This window comes from Talpa occidentalis, unplaced genomic scaffold (assembly GCF_014898055.3).
Source record: "Talpa occidentalis isolate TD23 unplaced genomic scaffold, MPIMG_talOcc4v2.1 talOcc4.3, whole genome shotgun sequence".
NCBI classification, from domain to species: Eukaryota; Metazoa; Chordata; class Mammalia; order Eulipotyphla; family Talpidae; genus Talpa; species Talpa occidentalis.
The window spans coordinates 125,514,881-125,537,426 of NW_023603184.1; the positions used below are offsets into that span (position 1 = coordinate 125,514,881).

Genomic DNA, 22,546 nt, shown 5'->3' on the forward strand with positions numbered 1-22,546 from the left:
TTAAAAGTTAAGATCCTTTTTTAAGTGTCTGGCAATCCAAAATAATAGGGACTTAAAATAGGGTCAAGTGTGAACCTATAGGGTGATCATTAATTAAGCTTAACCCATTGGTAATCTCAAATAATTTGAGATTGCATTTAAACTACTTGTGAATGACTTCTCTTAGCTCCTTAAGATAATCAGATTTGTAGAACTTTTTATATAAGTGCTAACATGCTTCTTTTGTGACATCCTTGTTTCCAGATAACCCAACTTTCCTACACTTACATTTTTGGTTGGGGATAGAGTAGTGAGTAGTCATGGACTTCTGATTTAGAATTATGTTGTATCTTTCCAATGCCTGAATTAATCTTCATTTTGGGCCTGAGTGGGTCTCATTCCCACTGAAACTGTGGCATTCTATACTACTATGTACTACTCACAGTTGAATGGATTACCTCACCCCTAACTTCTTGACTCAGATGTCTAGGAGTATGCTTATCTTCTGGCAGTTTTCAGGTAGGTGATTCCTTGGAAAGGGAACATTACGAAATTTGAATTATAAAGCTGATCCACAATTAGTTTAAAAAAACGTAAATTTTCTGTTTATTTTACAACTTAATTTATATTTTCTAGTTGTAGTGCATCAAAACTTTTATTTGGGAAACATGAATTTTGTTTTTTATGATATACTTGGCAAAAAATTGCTTTAAAGGCATTATTTCTGATTTACTTTTTATTAAATCTAAAATTTTTATAGTTATCCTACTTAATTTTAATTGAGTGAAATTATATTGAATAATCTAACCAGTGATCTGTTGGTGTGATGGCCTAATGGCAAATGAGTCTTTGCATAAAAGTTTATATTCACTTGAAAATCTCATGTTAGGAAGAGTCCTTTGAGTACAACTATGGAATAATAGTAGAGTAGAAATTGCATATGAAATGCATGGCCTCTAATTTTTTTTCCTGTTTAAACCTTCCCCATCTTTGTTAAGTGGCATAACATTATTTCCCAAAAGTACTACTTGGTTTCACTATGTACAACATTTTTTAGGTGAGTACCCAGAATATGAAGATGGGTGGGCTGCCTCGTACAACACCGCCAACTCAGAAACCCCCCAGTCCCCCTATGTCAGGGAAAGGGACACTTGGGTGAGTATGTATCTAAGTAATAATTGAAAACCATTTCATAAAGTGTTGTGTGAAAACTAAATCTACATATATATTGTTTTTCAATATTTGAAATTGAACGTTCTTAGGGTTATCTTTTTTAGTATATAATTTTCCCTTTTCCTGGAAAACAGCTTTATACTTCCAAAAGATTTTGTTTAGAATTAATTTTTTCTAATGAATTTTAAAGAGGTAAAGTTCTTAGCCGAAGTCCTTGGTTTATTATAAATGATAATCTAATTCCTATTTTCAGAAAAAATTTAGGGTCTTTGACATTACAGCTGACTATTCTGTACAGACTGTTAGTCTGAAAGATGCTGTATGGATTATCAAATTCTGTGTATCTTGTGTCATTTTGAGAATTTGGAGCTTTAATTTGATCTTACAGAATTAGGCTTTGGATTTAACTGTTGTCAGCATCAATTAATACAAAAACTTGACTTTTTTCTTTTGTGGCTTTATGGTTTAAAAATTTGGTTTATCATGATTTAGATTTGTGACTAGGTAGGCGTAATATAGCCCAGAAGCCAGACGACAAAAATTGTGATCCATCTCTGCTCCTGCTCTATGGTCTTACATAGTCAACCTTTTAGCAGTTCAGTTTTTTCATCTGTAAAAGGGGGTAATATCTGTCATCTTCTAACTTTTAGAGTCACTATACCATGAATTGGATTTTTTAAAAAAGTGTAAGACAAAGACAAAATACTTTGACACAACCATTGGCTTTATAATATACACTTAAAAGTACTTAATTTACAATATTGTTTTTGGCCCCCTCACCAAAAAACAACACATAAAACCCCAAAAATTAACCTAATCAAGCACCTTGGATCAGGACAGGACCAAGATGAGTTGAGATAAAAGTTAATAATGTTTTCAGAGGAATTATAGTTAACACAGTTATAAGTAAAAGAAAGAAAATTATTCCAGTGGGGAATAGGATGGTTTTATTCAGTTTACATTTGAGAGGAAAGAATCTAGATGACTATGATTTAAACTTCAAGGTAGAATGTGGATGACATTGTTGGGTATAATTGTGCATGAGTACGAGAGATCAAGATAAAGTATTTGTTTGATTTTTCTGTGGTCTATCTACATTTCTACCATGCTTGGTTCCTAATGAATTTTGTTAATTTTTGAGTCAAGAATGTTAGCAAGATAATCTACTGTGGTCACTAGGAAAATAAACTTTTCTGCTTTCAAGTTTTGAAGATTTACTCATATAGTAGTAGTCGTTTTTCCTTGTGTTTTAGCAAGCATTCTGCAGGACTCTTAGTTGCTGAGTGCTACAGGCTGGTCGATGGTCGCACAGTTGTCACACTGTTTTGCAACCTTTGCTTAGTCTCAAATATTTTGTTCCTCTAGACCTTGAGTTTTACCTTGTTTTTATCATTGCCTGCGCTGTAGAGAGCTCAAACATCAAAGGGTTTTTTCTTGGTTAAAGCAGAACACTTTTGTTTGGAAGTCAACTATCTGGAAATTTGTTTTCCGATTTTTTTTTTTCATATTTACATCTTAATTTCAGAGATGCTTAACATCCTGGTTAGTACTTTAAATCCAAGGTCATAACCTTCATTTTTCTTCTTCTGACCTAATATCTAGAGCCCTTTATTTATTTTAGTTGTTAAAGTATGTGTGTATTTAAGCAAGGGCATTTTGAGTGTAGTACAATGATAGGATTGGTGCAAAGTTATCTTATCCAGTATCAATGGACCATAATTTATTAGCCCAGGAGAGTAATATTTAAAGGATTCTTGGGAACTTTTTGAAAACTGACTTATTGAGAAATAAATGAGCAATATCATTTTGGGAAAAGAAAGCTCTTGAGAATCCTAATTTTTATTCTTCTGAAAACCAGAATCTCATCTACAAAATGTCAGTTTCATGTCAGTTGAGTTTTTATCATTGTCCTAAAGAATTTTGAAACTTAGAGATGAGAACTAATTTAATAATCACTAATACTCCAGTGTGCATTCTATTCCTATATTTTTTTATTCTTCTCATTCTCTACCTTTAGCAGGAAATTGTGAGAAAAAGAAGGAACTATGTTAATAAAATCCTGTTTTGCACTTTGTAATTCAAAGTAAATAAAGTAGAAAAACGTAGGTGTTTTTTTTCCCCCTCTCCCTTTTAAATCTTAAACTCTGAGCAGGGGTAAGAGGCAATAAAGAGCAAGGTGAAGTTGAAGAAAGAAGTGAGGTGAGACTGGTAGGAGAGTACAAATTGTGTATTTCTGTGTATGGATAGTTTAATTTCTATGTATTCACTGTGTAAAAAGGAAATGAATTGTCACAGCTGCTATTCATCATTAGTGTGGGAGTTGTGGAACCAAATTCTAAATTTATTGACCCTGTTTTTGAATATTGTTGGTTAGGAGAGAGGGGTGAGGAAGATATTAGTGCATTCATGCAGTGCAGTTGGAAGACTTTGACATGGTACTGAAATAATTTGAACTCATAAAGGATAAAAAGGTCTGGAAAACATTGCCTTCCTTGGTGGGAGAATCTTTGAATCTTAATCTCTCTCATAATGAATGAACAAAATTGCATTAGTATGGGGAAATGAGGTTGGAGACCCAAAAATATGACAATACTCATCAAAATTCTAATGATGGAAAAGTGATACTTAAGGAAAAATGGAAATAGCTGGGTTATGTTAAAACACATTTCCTATCTCAGTACAAATTGTATCTCACTACTGGCAACTCTTTGAATTTTTTTGTGCCGAAACTTGCTAATCACACAATACATACGCTCTTCTTTTTGTAGGCGGCACTCCCCCTATCGCACACTGGAGCCAGTGCGTCCTCCAGTGGTACCAAATGATTACGTACCTAGCCCAACCCGTAATATGGCTCCCTCGCAGCAGAGCCCTGTGAGGACAGCTTCTGTGAATCAAAGAAATCGAACTTACAGGTATTTTCTCTACCTCAGCACAAAGTGTGATGGTCATAGTACCATAACTTGTTTAGATAACTTTCATTAAATCTCTCATTTTTCAAGCACTAAGTTCTTTTCCTCACTCTGCTCCCCCAAACCTCATCTGATTCCACCTCTTTCTCCTCATGTTCTGATGCAACTTTGAACTGTTAGGGAGTTGGAAAAAAAACACCAAACAAACATTACAACATCCAACTATCTCTATAAGATTAATAATTATAGTTGACCTGAAAAAATTATGGGTGAAATGTGGGAATTTTCATGTTGTTTTTTTGGTGGAACTTTACAGATGAAAAACTATATACAATAAGTTGTGCATATGGGATCGATACCATTGCAAATAAAATCAAATAATTTGTTTAGGAAAACTATCTGTATAATAAAGTTTCTTCAGACAGGCATTAAACTGGAGTAAAAGAAAATATTTTTTAGGTGTTCAGCCCCATTACTTATCACTTACATTTCTGGAGAATTGTTTCTTCTTTCTTAATTTTTTTCTTAATATATACTTAATTAAAAGGTGGTTCTTGAACTCTTTCCTGTGGTAAAAATTTACATTTGACTTGGAAGGCTTTTGAATTCCTGTATTGTAGCTGTATTCTTTTCAGAAAATTTGGGGACATGCTGGCGATATCTTACAACATATAAAAACTCATGTTGTGGTGACCCTTATTTCTTTAGCAGCAGTGGGAGTAGTGGAGGAAGCCACCCAAGCAGTCGGAGCAGCAGCCGGGAGAACAGTGGAAGTGGGAGTGTGGGAGTTCCCATTGCTGTCCCGACCCCCTCTCCTCCCAGTGTCTTTCCAGGTAAAGCATATGCTTCATCGTCACTCGTCCTTCCTGAATTCGAATTCAGTTTAATCACAGTGGACTGAAATCAGAATGGGTTTTTGGGTTTGTTTTTATTTATTTATTTTTGCCTCTAGGACTCTGTTAAGAAATCTTTATGCATTTATTATTTTTTATTAAGTACCATATAAGTTTATGCTCAGTTACTAGATTTTACATCTTTGGTCCTGTGGCTCATTTGGTGTGTTGAGTGAGGTCTCAGGGACCATCTTGGTAATGAGTTTAATGTTTAATTCTGGTTAGTGTTACTTACTAAGGGTGCACACATACCTTTGGACACAGTGGGGACTTGGGATGAGAACCATGACGGTAAGAAAGGATGGGGCAGATGTAAAAGTAATTTTGACAGTTAAATTTAGTTGACTGTTGAAGTTTAACACTCTTTGAAATGCTAGCCTCTTTTCTCTGAAACAGAAAAATGTGCTTATTTAATCTGAGATACACAGGTATTCCTGATTTACTTTTAAAAGAAGGTTTAAAAAAATTGAAGGGAGTTTCCTCAGTCATTAAACTGGAGTAAAAGAAAATCATATTTTTCATGTGGTCAGCCCCATTATCACTTACATTTCTGGAGAATTATTTCTTCTTTCTTCATTTTCTTAATACTTAATAACATGTAGGGATATTTAATAACATACTTATAACATACTTAATAACATGTAAGGATAGAAAATTCATATTTAGTTTACTTATAATAGAAAGTTCAAGACAACTTAAAACAATTATTTTTTACGACTCTTGATAGGATTTGGGGGTATAGTTCATCCTCCTCGGGTGTATGTTACCACGCCACACCCACCACCAATGTGCCATAATCCTCCACCATCGATGATACCCTTTTTTAAAGTCATGAGAAAGAGAGATTTGTTTTTCTAGATTCTTTTTTACCTGCTCTTTATGTGTGGGATGTTTGTTTTCTGATTTGTGTAATTCAACAAGAATAGTGTTCTTTTTTTAGTGTATTATGTTTAGTTTGATATACTATTTACAGAATGTTATGCTAAAAATAACAATGTAAAAGGAATAATTTTCTTCTAGAGTAGCAGCTCTCAGGTAATAAGGAATGCTTGTCTTTTATGAATTTAAAAATACATACGTTACTCTGAGCATCTTGAATAACTTGCTCTAAACCTAATAATCCTTTAACATAGCCTTATTCCTTTTTTTTTAAACACTCTTCTATTTGCTTAGTGTTGAGCACTGACTATCTCACATTAAGTTCTTTAGTGCCTTTTCTAACCTGCCTAATGGAACTGCCTCATTAATGCTGCATCTTACTCCTCTTTCCCCTTAGCCCCTGCTGGCTCTGCTGGTACTCCTCCCCTTCCTGCTACTTCTGTATCTGCCCCTGCCCCTCTTGTTCCTGCTACTGTCCCTTCCTCCACTGCCCCAGATGCTGCTGCTGGGGGTGCCCAGACCCTTGCTGATGGCTTCACTTCTCCTACTCCCCCTGTTGTTTCTTCCGCTCCCCCTACAGGTAAGAATTCGCTTCTTCCTTGGCAGGCACATCCAGTCATCTGTCTTTTTTGTTCTTGGAACTCTGGCTGTATGATTTTTTGTTTGTGCTTTGTATTTAAAAAAAAAAATCTGAGTAATTACTAACTAGAAGATGGGATGTGACCTATGAATAGAATTTCCTGAGGAAATCAAGGTATAATTCCTCGTAAGTTTTTCTAATTGAGTAGCACATACTTTTTTTGCTTGACTTTTATTTACTAGAGACTTGTGAATTTAGTATAGAGCCACCTTCTGTATAGTTTGAGAAGTTGTCATTGGAATTATTGTGTGTTATGGGCTAAGTCATTGGTAAAATGAAAAATCTGACTAATTCTAAGGTATATTTTACAGGAAATATTTGAACAGTGTGAACTTTTCAGTGTCTATTTTAACAGAATTTGTTGCTTATAGTAGCAGCATTGGAAACACATAGACAATGGAATTTTAAAGAATTTCAGGTTTTCTTAAGTTTGACTGATATAGTGTTTTAAAATTGCAGTCTAAAATTTGTTTTGATGGGGAAGGAAAAGCTTAATTGCTAAAAAGTGTGTTTGTGAAGTTAATTGTGATGCAGATTAGTAAACAGATTCTTACCTATTGTAAAACTATATGTGTTTGGTAACATATCACCTTACCTGCCAGTAAATTCATGGAATATATATCAGCTCTGCTGCTATAACCAGAGGTTTAAATGTTTAAAGGATACTTAGGGCTAAAATGGAGTTTGGATGGTGTTTTATGGGATAGCTTCTATAAAAGCACTCTTTAAGAAATTCTTTCAAGAGCAGGTAAATGCAAACGTGGCCTGATCTTTGCTCTACATATAGCTCTGTCAAACCAGCCTAGCTAATCGGATATAAGAATCTTGTTACACTCTTGCATCAATAAAGTAAAGACTGCATCTTGAAATTTGCTTTAGACCAAAAAAAGGGTAAATCACTCCCACCTGAGAGAACACTTTAGTAATTATAGGTGCTGGCTCATAGACCGCACTGAACAAAACATTTGTTACATGTGTGGCTAATTATAGTGCTTTTTTAAACAAAAAGCAAGGTAAAATACCTTATTAGCAATTTATATCAACATTTCTTTTATATGGCATCTTTGAATTTAAAGTATAAATTACATAAATTTTAAATGTATAGTTCTGTGAGTTTTGGCAAATGCATACAAATGATGTAATCATAACTCATTCAAGATGTAGCATAGTCATGTCAGCCCCAGATTTCATCCATACCCCCTTTGTGGTCAATCCTTCCCTTCTACTCCTAGTTCCCCCTACATCCCCTTTTACTACGGCTATTTTCTTATTGTGTTCTTTTGTATTCTGAATATAAGTCCTTTAGCAGTTACGTACTTTACAAATACTGTCTTCCATTTTTATCTTTTATCCATTTTTATCTTTTTGCTCTCTTAATGGTGTCTTTCAAACAGCAGTTCTTTAAGTCCAGTTTATTATTATTTTTTCTTTTATGGATTGTTTTGGTGTCCTGTTTACAAACTCTACCTTATACCAGATCATGAAGGTTTTGTCCTGCTTTCTTCTAGAAGCTTTTAGTTTTAGGTTTTATGGTTAATAACCAGTGGTAATTAAACTGTAGTTTCATTTTCAACCCAAGGCAAAGTAATTGCCTTATTAATGATATTAATAGTCTTAATGTGAATCACTGAGAACTGGTAGCATGGAGCTTAGATTGGATCTCACAATATAAAATTCATAATGGTGTTAACTGTCAGATATTTTTAACTGGATGATCTTAGGTTTGTGCTAGTTTATTGCAGATGAATAAACTACCAATAACTTATTTATATCTGGTGATTCAAATGACAAAAACTTACCATTAAATAATAGCACGGTTTTACATTTTTATCGTGTTTACAGAGACCTGACTGAGTTTCTTTACGTTTCAATACTCAAGATTTTTATACACTATTAAGTTTCAGGTTTTGATATTGTCATATATGTAGGAAGATTAAATTGTGCAGCAGATCTTGAGTGTTTTTTAATAATCTTTGAGTCTATGTGGATCCATGTTTGAAATGTATGAAGTTCCTGAAGACCAATTGTAGTCAGGTAAAACCATTTCACAGTCATGGTTAAGGTAAAAAATTGTCAGGTGATTTTTTTCTTTTTTTCCCACCTCTCCTCCCTTTTACTTTTCCTCCCTCCTCTTCCATTTATTCTTGCGCTCCCCTTTTGTCCCCTCTTCTCCCCCTCTTGCCACACAGAATCTTTTCCTTTAAACAAATTGTTACATTAAATTTATTAATTTGGAATAAGACTGTTAATTAACCATTTTATCTTTTGCTTTCTCACATGGCATCCTTGTTGAATCTTGTTAGTTTTCAGTGTTAGTGATTTTGGGGTGGGGGGAAAGGAAGGGAGCCATAAATATAATGATTTTGAAACTAGTTATTGACTTAATGAAAGCATATTAGTCATCTATTTAGATGTTACTTTTGCAAAAATAATTACACATCTATCTCCTGCTTTTGCTCTTGGATATGCCAGCTGAACAATAACTATTTCCTTACATTGTCAGATAGCAGTAAAGTTAGCTAACTATTGTTATTTTAAATAATCTTAAGGTTTGGGCATTGTACCTAATATATTTTATTGTCTGAGATAATTTTCTTTTAATACCAAGCCTATGTTCTGTCCCTTTTCCAGGTCATCCTGTTCAGTTTTACAGCATGAATAGACCTGCTTCTCGCCATACTCCCCCAACAATAGGGGGCTCGTTGCCCTATAGACGCCCTCCTTCCATAACCTCACAAACAAGCCTTCAGAATCAGATGAATGGAGGACCTTTTTATAGCCAGAATCCAGGTTGGCTTTTCTTTTGCATTCTTCAGTAGATATCTAAATAAAAGCCTTCATTACAGAGAAAAAATATTTAATTACAACTGAATGGCACATGATAGGTGATGATTACTACCTGTTGAATAAGTGGAAGCATGAATGCAAAGTTGCCAATAGTGTATCTTCCAGTTTTTTTTTTTTAAACCAGTACATGGTTTTCGTACATGCAACGTTGTAGAATTTAACAGAATCTTTTTAATGTGCTAATGGTGATTTGGTTTTTAAAATAATACTGTGGTGAACTTTATTTCCCTCTTATTAAATCAGATATCCTTGTTATATCAGTAGTAATGAAACTGAGAGTACATGAGCAACATTCATAAATGACAAAGGGAAAGGAAATGACTTTTTTTTTTAAGTTAAAGAGAAGATGTATTTATTTAGATTTTTGGTGTTAAAAAGAAATATTTGTTGTTCATCTGTTGGCTAAGGCAACATAAAGGTATAATTTGCTACTTCTGAATAACATCAAAAGAAAACTTTATCTGTAACATTTTCCTTATTTTATTTTTTATATAGGAAATGACATTTTTGAAGCTACTTTGTGCTAAGCAGTTATACTGTCTTACTCAATTCTTACACCAAACCTGTGATGGGAAAACTAGGACTTGAACATAATAATCCAGACATAGCAGTCATCTTCAATTGCATCATGCATGCAGAAAAATAAATCTGGCACATATTTAATATTGTGCATAATCATTATTTTTGCTTCTTACTCAACAAGTGTAAGAGCAAATACTAGATTTTATGACTATTGTAGATAATGGTATTTCAACTTGCTGTTTTTCTGCGTTTTTGCCGAGTCCAATAAGCCCATGTATGATCACTTCTAATATTAGGGGACCTTTTGGTGAAACCTTGTTGTATCCTGGGGAGTCTTGCAGGAGAAATTTGATCCTTCTTGCACATGAAAAAGAATGTTTTTATATTTATTATGTCAATTTGTTCTTATAATCATGTGATCATTTTCACCAGGTGAGGAAACAGACTGGTATCATCAAATTAGTTTGGAATGTAGGTCATCTGACTCTAAGCTTAATGTTCTGTCTGTTGTACTATCCTGCTTACCTTCAGGTTTAAAAAAAGAATATCTTAACCTCCATATTCTTTTTTGTCGGGGAAGAGGATTCCCACATTGTAAGTGCATGAGAGCCTGAGACCTTGGCAGTCTGTTATATAGCTACATCCTGGGAATAGTGCTCAGGAACTTTGTTAAATGTAGGATGGCCCTCTATTCCTTTATCCAAATGCCTTCACTGTTTTGGGTCCTCCTTGTAAGTTAAATGACTTCTATAGTGTAACTACTGCAAACTGTTGTTTGATTAGCAACTGCCTGTTTTGAAATATATTTATTTAACTGCTGTCTTTGGCCGCATTTAGTGATATTTGACTATACCATTCTTTTAAATTCATTTTGAACTAAATTTTGACAAATCTGTCTTTTTCATACATTATGCTTTTAAATTGCATGTTCCAAACCTCTATCTGTATTGATGTTATTCTGTACCTGAAGGCATTCTTTAGTCTTAAATTTTAGTTTATTAGCTATGGCCTGTTTCATAGTTCTCCTGAAGATAAGCTCTCTCCTTGTCCTTTTTGAAAGTCTAAAAATTAATTGCTTATGGCTGTAAGCCCTTCCTTGTCCTCTAATTCTTACATAGTTTTGAAAGAATGGTGTCGGTCCAAAATGAGCAACTTCCATAATGGAGCAGAGAGATGCTTCAATCTTACATCTTGGCACCAAGTGCACGTAATATTTAGAAAGCATAAGTATTTTGTGCTTTGTACATGTACATATCAAAATTTTAGTCTTCTGAGAACGAGAACCCTGTTGGTGGAATTTATTTGAATGCTGTTGAAGCACATTATTTCATACTTCTTTCTTTGTAAATCTGGTTTTAATATACTTGAAGATATTATATGTTGAGGTAGAAGAATACCCAACTCTGTGGAATAATTTTACTGAAAGTATTTTTCACATTCATGGAATTAAGGTGAAGAGATTATAGAACCTTCTGTATAATGTATGTGGCTGTTTTTTTGGTTTTTTTCTTATAGTCCTGTCTACTAAGTTCTGCCTTTTTCCCCAGGGACTTGGTAACTATATCAAGAGGGGGGAAATAGCATTGTTAGTTGATTGATCCGAGTGCTTTTTCTAAACAACAAAAAAATTTTTAACAAAATCTTGTTCTTTGAAAAATCCTTTTTGCAAAATTTAATACTTTGCAAATCAGTGTTCTAAAGCTGTTATTTATTTATATTTATTTATTTATTTATAGCTATTTTATTTATTTATTTATAGCTGTTTTATTTATTTATTTATAACTGTTATTATTCTAAAGCTTTATTTATTTATTTATTTTTTGAGGGACCCTCTCTGGTGGCCGGGGAATGAACCGGCACTGCAGAGGCTGCGGACAGCCTCTCAGCCCAGTGTTCAACCGCTGAGCCTCCAGGGGAGGCCCTACCTTTATTTGTTTTAGAATATTGTGTATCTTGTATGACACTAGTTTTAACAATGGTCTCTGTTTTTTCCACATTTCAAATGAGAAAATTAGTGCCTTCTCAAGTAGCTCACTTCCTGATTAACAAAATGATCCTAGGTGGTATTTTATGAGCATGATTTTTACTATCGGGGGCTTGACATGGATGTGTGCTTCCAAAGAAGTACGCATGTAAATTCAGGGAGGGTTTTTGTGAGATGGAAATCATCAGCACTACTGTTACAATAGGTTTGAGATTGAAAGAGCATTATAACATAGTAATTAAAATATGGAACACCTGTTGCCTAGTGCCACGTCCTAGGGGTAAACAGTAATTGTTTTCTAATAAAATTATTTCTGAAACAGGTTAATGAAAGGAACACTTTGATCAAGGCATAACTGAAATCCCTTTGGGTCTCATAGTTTCTTAGCCCTTCTGATTATTGTTCCGTAACCATACTCATTTTCCATCAAGACACCCCTTCACTGAATAGGATTAGAAAAAGTTAAGTACTTTTAATTCTTTTTCTAAGTTTCTATCCATGTTTAGAAAATATTTCACTCTTACATTACTTAAATGATTTCTTCACTGTAAAGGAAAATATAAGCAACCAAACTTGAATGGGCTATAAAATATGACCTCTTAAAGTAATATTTTTTAATTACTTCAGAAGTAGTATTTAGAGTGTTTTAGTTTAATTTTCTTAAGTTACTTATAAAGCTGCAAAAGTAGGATGTACAAGCCTCATTTTTTTCCCCAAAAGCCTCATTCCTCCTCCAATCCCTCCGCTCCCCCCCCCCATTCTTTCAATTGGATATTTTAAAGCACTAAGCCTCAAAGATTATGCTCCAAGTGATTTTAACCTAAAAGGTCATGCTGAAAAGTCTGTACATTACATCAGAACAGAGTCCTCCTCTGAGTTTGGTTTGCTCGCAGACCCTTTTATTTTTTATATATCCACATGTTGCTATTTGCACATAAGCAGTAGTTCCTACAGTTGTCTGCTTAACCTCTCTTCATCAACTCCAATATCTGGTGAGCCTATTTTTATACTTTACATTACTTCCTAATTGTGTATAGTATTGGTGGTTATAGGGAAAAGGTCTGGTGAGATGTAAAATCAACTTAGCTAAATGGAGTAAAAGTAAGTTTATAGTTACTTCCTGCTCTTAACTGTTCATGAGATGCCTAGGACTAGAACTGAATATTGCACATCAGATCCTTGCTTAATTTATCCCAGAATAGTTCATTTTCGGCAACACTAAGGAACATAAATCTAATCTAAAGTAGGATATTCTGATTCATAGGAATTCTGGTCAGATGAAATCTTACATGCTCCAAAATGAAAATGTTGTGATATTTGAATTAATTTGGACCCACATGTAAAAGGTTTATCCTGGGCAAAAAAATAATAATAATAATTTGGGTGACCTTTGTAAACTCCAGATGTCATTGAATTTTTTAACATGACTGAGGACTGGCTTTGAAAAAAATCTGACTTGTTCTGTTATAAAGTGATTCTGTTTAAGGAAATTCCAGGATTGCTTTTTTTTTACCTAAGCTGCTCTTGGTGGACTTTTAAAAACAAGTATAATTTAGATTTTCACTTTTAGAACTAGAAAAGATAGAAAACATTCATCTTAAAAAATAACTCATCCTACCTAAAAAGAGTGTTCTAAGTTAAACATCTATTTATTCCTTTTTAGGCTCAGTAACATGTAATTTTAAAAATTTTGGATGAGAAACAATGACAGAAGGTGGGAGATTTCCTACTTTTCTGTTACAGGGGACGTTGGGACAGGTGCTAACAGGAGAACATTCCATCTTATTTAATATGAACATACATCTGATCTCCACTTGTGCCAGTCGCTGTCTGCTGCTGTTTGTTTTATCTCTTTCATCTCTGCTATTATCCCTGTTCATTGTGTCTTCTTATCCCAGTGGAAACGTGGTAGTATGGATATATCAGCAGTTGTTGCAACCCCCTAAGTAGGAGTAGACACACAACTTAAGAACTTACTACAGAGAAGTATAACTTTAGAGAAAAACCTAACCAAGAGGTCTTTTTTATTTTATTTTTTAAGATTTATTTTATTTTATTTATTTATTTATACAAGCACTGGGTATAGTCAGAAGTGCGGGAGGGTGAGAGAATTCACCAGAGCCAGAGCGGGGAGCAGAGCAGGCAGAAGGACCGAAGCACACTGCTGAGGGGAGCAGTGGGCGGCAGGAGAGGTCTGCGCGCCATGTGGGACCCTCCTCCGGTGGCCGGGGAGCAGCTGGGGATTGAACTGGCACTGCAGAGGCTGCTGGCAGCTTCGCAACCCAGCGCTCAACTGCTGCATACCGGGGAGGCCCAAGAGGTCTTTTTTTAAAAAAAGGTATCAATTTCTAGGGTTTCACTACTGTGTAAAATTTAGATCTTTTAAAATATCTTAAATTTAGATATCTTAAACTAGATATTCCTCAGGGTTATCTGCTTAACTTTTATCTCTACATTATAAAGTTTATTTATTTTAAAGATTTATTTTTTATTTATACAGGAGCCGGGGCACAGGCCAGATGCGTGGGAGGGTGTGAGGATTCACCAGAGACAGAGTGGGGAACAGAACAGGCAGACTGACGAAATACACTGCTGAGGGGAGCAGCGGGCGAGACAGGAGAGGTCTGTTGCGCCATGTGGGTCTCTCTGTGGCTGGCGGGGATGGAACCAGCACTGCCAAGGCTGCGGACAGCTTCACAGTGTTGGGCTCAACCACCTGCACCACCCGGGAGGCCCTATCTCTACATTATATATGGTATTTGTCCATGGACAGCAGTTTTCTCGCTGCCAGTCACTGCCTGGTCTGTACCTCTCAATTTTTCTCACATACTCTACCAAACATTTCACTAGCCTCCAGTATTTATGTGTCAGTCAGTTTTATGCATCTTTATCATACATTATCTCTGCCTGATCCACCTATTCAATGTGTTTGTTTTCCTGCACTGCCAACCAAGGCTAGTGTTGTTTATGGCACCTCTCTCTGAAGACCACAAATCTAAAACTCATCTGTTGCTCTCCTTTCATGCTCGCCAAGTATCCTTGCTTGATAAGTATTGATAGTTTTCCCACAGTATTACTACATTTTTTTTCTTTCTGTTTCTACTGCCTTGATTTTTTTTCTGCACCACCCCTGTGGTTAGAGCTCTCCATACTCCCTACCCCCCCAATCTTTGTAGTCACTTTGTAAAGTGATTGCATTATGTCTTTTTCATACCACATTTATGGATCACACTCAAAGCAGTTCATGAATCTACTGTTTCTATGGTAAGGTGATGATAAATCAGGTATTTGATGCTAGGCAATGTTGAAGTCCAGTCTCTTTCCACTAAGTATTCTTTCGCCTAAGGTAAGATTCTTTCCTATTTTATACAGACTCACTCACTTTTCCAGGTTTTGTACTTTCCCTTTGGGGTATTTTACACTAGCCTATTGCAAACATTTTGGGGCCTGAAGTGGTCATTCTGTTTTAAAGCCTTTGCCTTTAGTTGGTTCTCAGATTGTCTTGGATTTTCTTTCTCAACCTTTGTCTCCTTTCTGAGATCTTTTTTCTTCTTACCTGATTGAAGGTCATTTTTATGTAGCTCGCTTCAGTACTATCTCTACCACCATCATCATACCATAGTCACCATGGCCTTCTCACCACCACCAGCATCACTAGAGAATTGCTTCAAGTATTGTTGGGTTAAGGTTATTATTTTTGTTTTCTTGAATAGAGTATGGTCTCTTTGAGGGCCGTGATCCTTATTCATCTTTTATTAGTATTAACTGTCATTTGTAGCTTAGAAAGAAGATGTGTACCATAGTTATATCTATTCTGAAGAAAACTAAATCTTGGGAAATTGTTCGGCATGTACTTTGCTTGTGTATTTACATACATCAAACATTTGTTGCAGGCTTACTAGTGGTAGGTACTGTGCCAGGTATCTAAGACAGAGGGAAAGACATATTGGGGTGAGGTGGGTGGGGAAGAATGATTTGAATGAAGCCAGTATTCTTCCGTAGGATCAGAGAGAATATGTATTTGGTATAGCAGGTGGTACGAAGTTTGGTTATGAAAAATCGTAATGACATAGACCTGATGAGAATGATCTTCATATGTGTCTATTAGGAGAGTGCTTCTGCTTAGAAGGAAGTCAGTTAATATTTGTTTAATGAATGAAGGTTCAATGACTTTGTTAAGGAAGTAGTAAAAAGTACAAATTTGGAAGTTGGGATGTAATGTTTATTTTTTCTCTTATATTGTCAAACATTTACACTTGTAATCTTCAAGGTAAAATCCAAAAACTTAATTATTCATGGTAATCTCAAAAAATTCTTTTCTTTGAGAAAATATGTTCTTGATTTGAAAAGATCAGCTTGCCATTATGTTAGTGTAGATCTATGTATGACAAATGCTTCTTACTGTAATTTTTAAAAATTTCCTTAAAACTCTCTCTAATACTTTATTTTGTATCTTAATGAATTATCCCTCTAAAGAGGATCTTCAAGATGGCTTATAAATTGTTTGTGCATAGTGGTTTCCCTCCTTATATGTTCGTTTTATTGTATTATCCTTTCCTTTTAATATAACTTGCCCTTACCCCTTATCCTCCACACCTTTTTTGTTTTTGCAGTATCTCTTGCTCCTCCTCCTCCCTCCATCCTACAGGTAACTCCCCAGTTACCTTTAATGGGATTTGTGGCCAGAGTCCAAGAAAATAGTAAGTTTATGTCTTCTTTATGCTGTAGATCAGATTGCAGGCATAAAATGTCATTTACATACGATTGGCTGAATAGTCATTCATTCATTGATACTTCATACTTCAAATATTTGAATACTATGAACAAATCACTTTATGATCAGCTAGTGCAATGGTAAAATAAGTGAAGCTGTCTGCTTTCAAGTAACTTAAAATCTGGTAGTGAAGATAAGACATATAAATATAAAACAAAGCACATGTAAGAAAAGAAAGATCATGTGTAACTGAGGAGATGTTCATTCATTAAATAACCCACCTTTTCCTCTCTCTGGGTTGCTCAAACAAGTAGTCTAATTTCCTATCACCGATATTTTAGAAATTTGTGACTGGCCTGATAATCTCTCTCTGTCCTGTGATTCCAGGTGTAAAATTGTCCATGCCAGGGTAGGTCCCAAAGAACCAAATTGCCAGTCTGTTTCCATGGATTGACAATGAATTTGTGTTGGCTTGTGGTCTGGTGTTGTCATGTAGGATCATATAACTAGTATTATTGATACATTAAGTCTTCTCTGGGGAAACATTAAGGAAGCTCAGGGGAATCATGTCTTATAGAACAGTAGACCTGTATCAGCGTTCAGATAGGACTGGTGTTATAGAGACCAGTGAAAACATTCTGCATGCTAGATAATTACCTTGTTGTGTGTAGTCTTCAGGAGGAGTCACAGCACAATCATGAGGATGTATGTTGGACATGGAATCTGAACTAGGGGAATTACTATTAATGAAAAATTTAATGTTGTCAGACTAAGTCAGCCAGTGTGTCCATCTTGTAACTGGGATGGCTTCACAAAAGGCATAGAAATATTTGTACTATATTAATTAGAACTCCGACTTATTTGGAAATAAGCTTTGCCAATATTAGAATGTAAGCTCTCAGAGAGCAGGGATTGCTTGCCTGTTTTGTTCACTGTTTCTCTAGCAATGGAAAAGTGACACATAGCAGGGCCTCCCCTGGTGGCGCAGCGGTTGAGCGCTGGGCTATGAGGCTGCCCACAGCCTCTGCAGCGCCGCTTTGTTCCCCAGCCACCAGGGAGGGTCCCACAAAAAAAAAAAAAAAAAAAGTGACACATAGCAAACACTCTCAGGCCTTTTTTGTACTTTCACAGCTGACTAAATGGCCCCTTAATGACACATTCTTTCTTAAATTTGGTTCAGATCCAGTCTTACTTGCCTGAGGGCTCAGTCTCTTTCAGGTACATTTGCATCTCTGCTAATTTCTGAAGATAGTCGACTTCTGTTTATTAGCAGGCACCCCAAGAGCAGCTCCAGCATTTACCACTTTGTGTTTGCCTTTTTGGGGTAGTTATTTTTTCCATTTCTTCCCTTAGTCATGTATATTGTGCACTTACCAGATGTATAAAAATGAGAATCTGTATATGAGGTGTGCTGTGCCTGATTTTATAGACCCTGTAACAGGACTTATACATTCAAATGAATGTTGTCCTCTTCAAAACATTCACCTTGGAGAGATGTACCTGTCTTTTGGAATAATCTTCATAACTTTTGAGTACATTATTTTGAAGATATTCTGTGCTAGCAGATAGTTAAATTTTGATGCCTGGAAGAAATCTGGAATTATTTGGAACCTGTTTTAAGTAGTTAAGGAATAAACAGTGCAGCTGTGACCCTTGATATATGTTCTTAAAATCCATGTATGGCTCCCAGTTGCTCATCAGATGGTTTATACTGTTTCAAAGCCCTTCCTGCTTAGTCTTCTTCAGCTTCTTCAGGCGTATTTCTACTAAACTTTGGTCAGTTCTTTAGGGTTTCCTGCTTTCTTACCTTTGCATTTATTTTTTTCCCATTACATCTGATGTGAAATATCAACCCCCGGCCATTAAGTCTTACTCATTCTTCAGGTTTCAGGAAATCTTTCCCGACCCACATAAGAGCTTTGGTTTACTGCTGTGTTTCTTCCATAACAACTTAAAGCACTGCCCGTAACTATAAATGAAAGTTTGGTTGTCCTTTCCATGACTTTTGCCAACTCCCCTGTTCCATCCTCTGAGCGTCCAGTACCTAGCCGTAGTGGGTTTTTAGTTGTTGCTTGTTGAATGAATAATAATAAAGCTGACTTTAATGTTACTGAATTTCTTACCCCATAATAGTGTAGCTTTTAAGATAACACGTATTGGTGTTCAAATTCCTGCTCTTCCACTTATTTACTAACAGACTACTTAATCTTGAAAAGCCAGTTTCTGTATTCATAAAATGAGAATTAAAAGACCACTTCCTGAGAAGAAAGGATAAATTAACTGATGTATTATAAAGTACTTATTGATTAACTGGAAAACTTGAAGTGGAAAATGGTAGGTAGTCTTACTAAATTGCTTCTGAGGCAGTTATAAGAAAAGGTAAAAATGGCAGCATCTCTGAGTAATTTTGTAATAATATAATTTCTCAAGGTGATTGTTTTGAAAGACAAAGTTCCTTTGGATCTATGTGTCTGTGCAGTTGTTTAAAGTCAGTCTCTATGCTTTATAAATGCAAAAACCCCAACTGTATGTAATTTATTATGTAAAGATATGCTAAAGTCACATTATCAGTCTTTTCTGTTAAAAGCCTGAAAACTATTTGAATAAGTTTTAACATTTATGAGTTGACAGGCACAGAGCCTGTAACAGATAGGAGGAACTGGTGTAGAACAAAGTACGATGCTGCCGTGGCTCAGTCTCACCCGCCGTCGGCAGTCTTCTAAGCTCCGTTTGCTTCAGTCATAGGCTTAGATTAAAAAATAGAAAATAAACAGATTTCTGAGAATTTCATGGAAACAGTACTTGTGCCTTATGAATGAATTAGTGCTGTTCATTAAAACTGACAACTAATAAATACAGCTTTATTCAGTTTATTTGGCTGAACTATGGTGAAGTATGTACAAAACATTTTCAAAGCTTTGCGTTCCCTAAGGGGTGATTTTTAGATATTACTATCTGCTGATACCTGAGCTGTGGAAGCAGATTTCTGTGTAGGTGTTTTAAGTATTTTTAAATCAGCTTGGGTATATAACTGGAAGAATTTGGATTATAATCTGTCTGAATCATGAAATTCTGTATGTAACGCCCACCGTCAATAATAAAACTGACTTCTCATAGATGAAGTTATACCCAAATTTGTGGCTTATCCCCACTAATTTGATAAAATGCTATTTAAAAAATTTTTGAGAGAAAAGTAAATTATTATAATGTGACTTATTCAGTGGACTTGCTTTGTTATAAATTAAATATTATGTTAAAATAATATTTCTGACAATCATTCCTGCTTGGGTATACTGTGTAGTGAGTAGTGATCTATATTGTATTGATCTTTCTTTAAAAAAGAGGATTGTGTATTAACATAAATAGGTTCCAGAGGTTCAGTTAATAATAATTTTTGCTGCACTATTCAACATTATCAAGACTAACCCAAGGGAAGGAGAAAGTCATGCTTGGAGACTTGGAACAGTATAGTTGGTAGGGAGGTTTCTCTTGCCCACTCAGTTTTTGGAAGATTATTATTTTTAAGTCTGGGTTCATATTCCATGAGTGTAGAAGCTTGGATAGGAAATACTGAACTTTGCATAATCTGTAATTTTGTTATCAGCTTGATACATTCTTAGTTTCAGATACACCGCCTCCACCACCACCTGTGGAAGAACCAGTCTTTGATGAGTCCCCTCCTCCACCTCCTCCCCCCGAAGATTATGAAGAGGAGGAAGCTGCTGTGGTTGAGTATAGTGATCCTTATGCTGAAGAGGACCCACCATGGGCCCCAAGATCTTATTTGGAAAAGGGTAAGTTTCAGAGGGATTTTGGAGGATTGGGAAGAAACTGCTACATAGAAATGAAATTTAGTGGTACCAAAGAGAATCTTGTTTATTTTCTACTAAGAAGTAAAGATTTGCTCACATTACCTGTATGTTCTTATTTAGTTTACAAGCTTCTTTGTTTTGAAGGTCACATGACTGAATTTCTGTGACTGATTTTTTATTGATGGTTATGTATTGTTCTTAGTGAACATTTTTTTTATAATTTCTGCAAGACAAAAAATTTAAAAAGGAAGGGTTTTTCTGGAATGCCTCAGGAAGAGAATTTTTCTGAAGTATTAATTTTTCCTACCCCCATGTTTTAAAGTATTCTCTTTTGTGGCATCTTAAATATTTAATTATTTCTGTATGAAACTTCCAAAGAAGAATGATTTCTCAGTTTCTTTATAAAGTAGTAGTGGGCATTTCTTTTAGTGAAAAATTTCTTCGAATAAAGTAGTTAACCAATGACATGGCACTTTGGGGACATAAACTTCCAAATCTGATTAATTAGCTCAGAAAACAGTGTGCTTTCTTGAAGGAAATTTTCTGTTTAGGAAATCAAAGATACTAAGTCACTGAGTCTTAAAACTGACTACATTAGAATCGCCTGGGAAACTTATATTAAGAAATTGTGGACTTTCACTTTTGTTCAAGATAGAGCAATGGTAGTCAGATTTATCCTGCTTTGAGGTGTTGGCACTATTTAATGCCACTATACAATTGAGTAAAAAGAAGCTTAGGAAAGTTAAGTATATTCTGGAAACTTGTAAATGGTAGAGATGGGATTTGAGTTAGATAATTGTAACTTCAGAGCCCACATTCTTAATCATCATCCTAAGCTTGAGTTGGGCTCTCGCTGAACTGGGATTGAGTCTTCACTGCACTTTTGCTAGCATGAAATTCTTCCTGGCAAATTTGTATTTATTTGTCAGTACCTATTTTATATCCCTACCTCGTGTCAAGCCATAAATTATTATTTTTCTTAAGATAACGTTGGTTTACATTTTTTGTTGGTATTTTGGGAGGCTAGTATACCCCTCTGCACCTTAAGTATCACCACCGTATTACATAACCCCATCAGCAGATCATCCATAGTCCATCCCCATCGTCGACATCGACATTGCTCCCTTCCCAATTTGTTCTCGCCCCTGCCTCCCCTGTGTGCCTCCCCTCTGTAGTCAGCTTTCAAGGGTTTGTTTTTATCTGACCCGTAGTTTGGTTTAAGGTACACCATCTGGTATTTTTCTTTCTCCTTCTGCCTTATTTTGCTTAGCATAATCCCTTCCTGCTCCACCCCCGTTGCTGCAAATGGCATGGCTTTATCTGTTTTGATTGCTGAGTAATATTCCATTGTATATATAAACCACATCTTCTTGAGCCACTCATCTGTTTGGGGCACTTAAGTTGTTTCCATAATTTGGCTGTTGTGAATAGTGCTGCAATAAACATGGGAGTGGAAGTTCCCTATTGAATTGGTATTTTTGAATTTTTCAGGTAGATGCCTAGGAGTGGAATTACTGGCGTGTGTGCCAGATCTCTTTTCAGTCTTTTGAGATACCTTCATCCTGCTTTCCGTAAGGGCTGGACCATTCTGCATTCCCACCAACAGTGCAGGAGGGTTTCCTTTTCTCCACACCCTTGCCAGCTCTTACTGTTTCTGGTCTTTTTGATGTGGGCCATTCTCATCAGGGTGAGGTGTTAGCTCATTGTGGTTTTGATTTGTATTTCCCTGATAATAAGTGATGATGCACAAATCAGCTGGGGCAAGTTGCACTGTATTTCACAAGCCCTATTGCAGTTTTTGTGTCTCACATAAAGATTAAGGTTGCAGTAAGAAACAAAGTATGTTTTTCTTAAAGATAGATTTTTATGGAACTATTGAGGGAAATTCTGGTGTTATGAAAGAGAGGATCTTCTTATAAAAAATAATTCTTGAAGTGGATTTGAGCAAGTTATAGGGTATCCCAATTTAAACTGTTAAGGTTCATATAATACTTGGACCCATGGATTGTCTTGTATATTATTGAAAGGTCCCAGTTACCAAGTTATTTAAGGAATGAAAATCACAGGAGAACTTAACAGTTATCTTGTTTTTTTTTTTTTTTTTGTGACATTTTTGTTACTGTGACTATGTTGATATGGTGGCATAATGCAGCATGTTCTGGAGAAAATATTAGACTGTCTTCAGTCACAC

The 22,546-nt window shown here is 35.5% G+C and overlaps 1 protein-coding gene across 22 annotated transcripts in view; it reads left to right on the plus strand.

Moving 5' to 3' along the window:
- ABI2 (abl interactor 2) overlaps window positions 1-22,546 on the plus strand; it is a 62,714-nt gene that overhangs the window by 39,222 nt on the left and 946 nt on the right. For 5 of the 22 annotated variants that reach the window (XM_037523893.2, XM_054700010.1, XM_054700005.1 and 2 more), the window contains 6 exons: window positions 1,037-1,134; window positions 3,921-4,067; window positions 4,773-4,897; window positions 9,108-9,266; window positions 16,443-16,529; window positions 20,164-20,337. In XM_037523893.2, the coding sequence (XP_037379790.1) occupies window positions 1,037-1,134; window positions 3,921-4,067; window positions 4,773-4,897; window positions 9,108-9,266; window positions 16,443-16,529; window positions 20,164-20,337 (790 nt within the window). Of the gene's footprint in view, window positions 1-1,036; window positions 1,135-3,920; window positions 4,068-4,772; window positions 4,898-6,233; window positions 6,417-9,107; window positions 9,267-16,442; window positions 16,530-20,163; window positions 20,338-22,546 lie in introns of all 22 variants that reach the window. The other 17 variants (XM_054700011.1, XM_054700013.1, XM_037523890.2 and 14 more) reach the window with 7 other exon arrangements.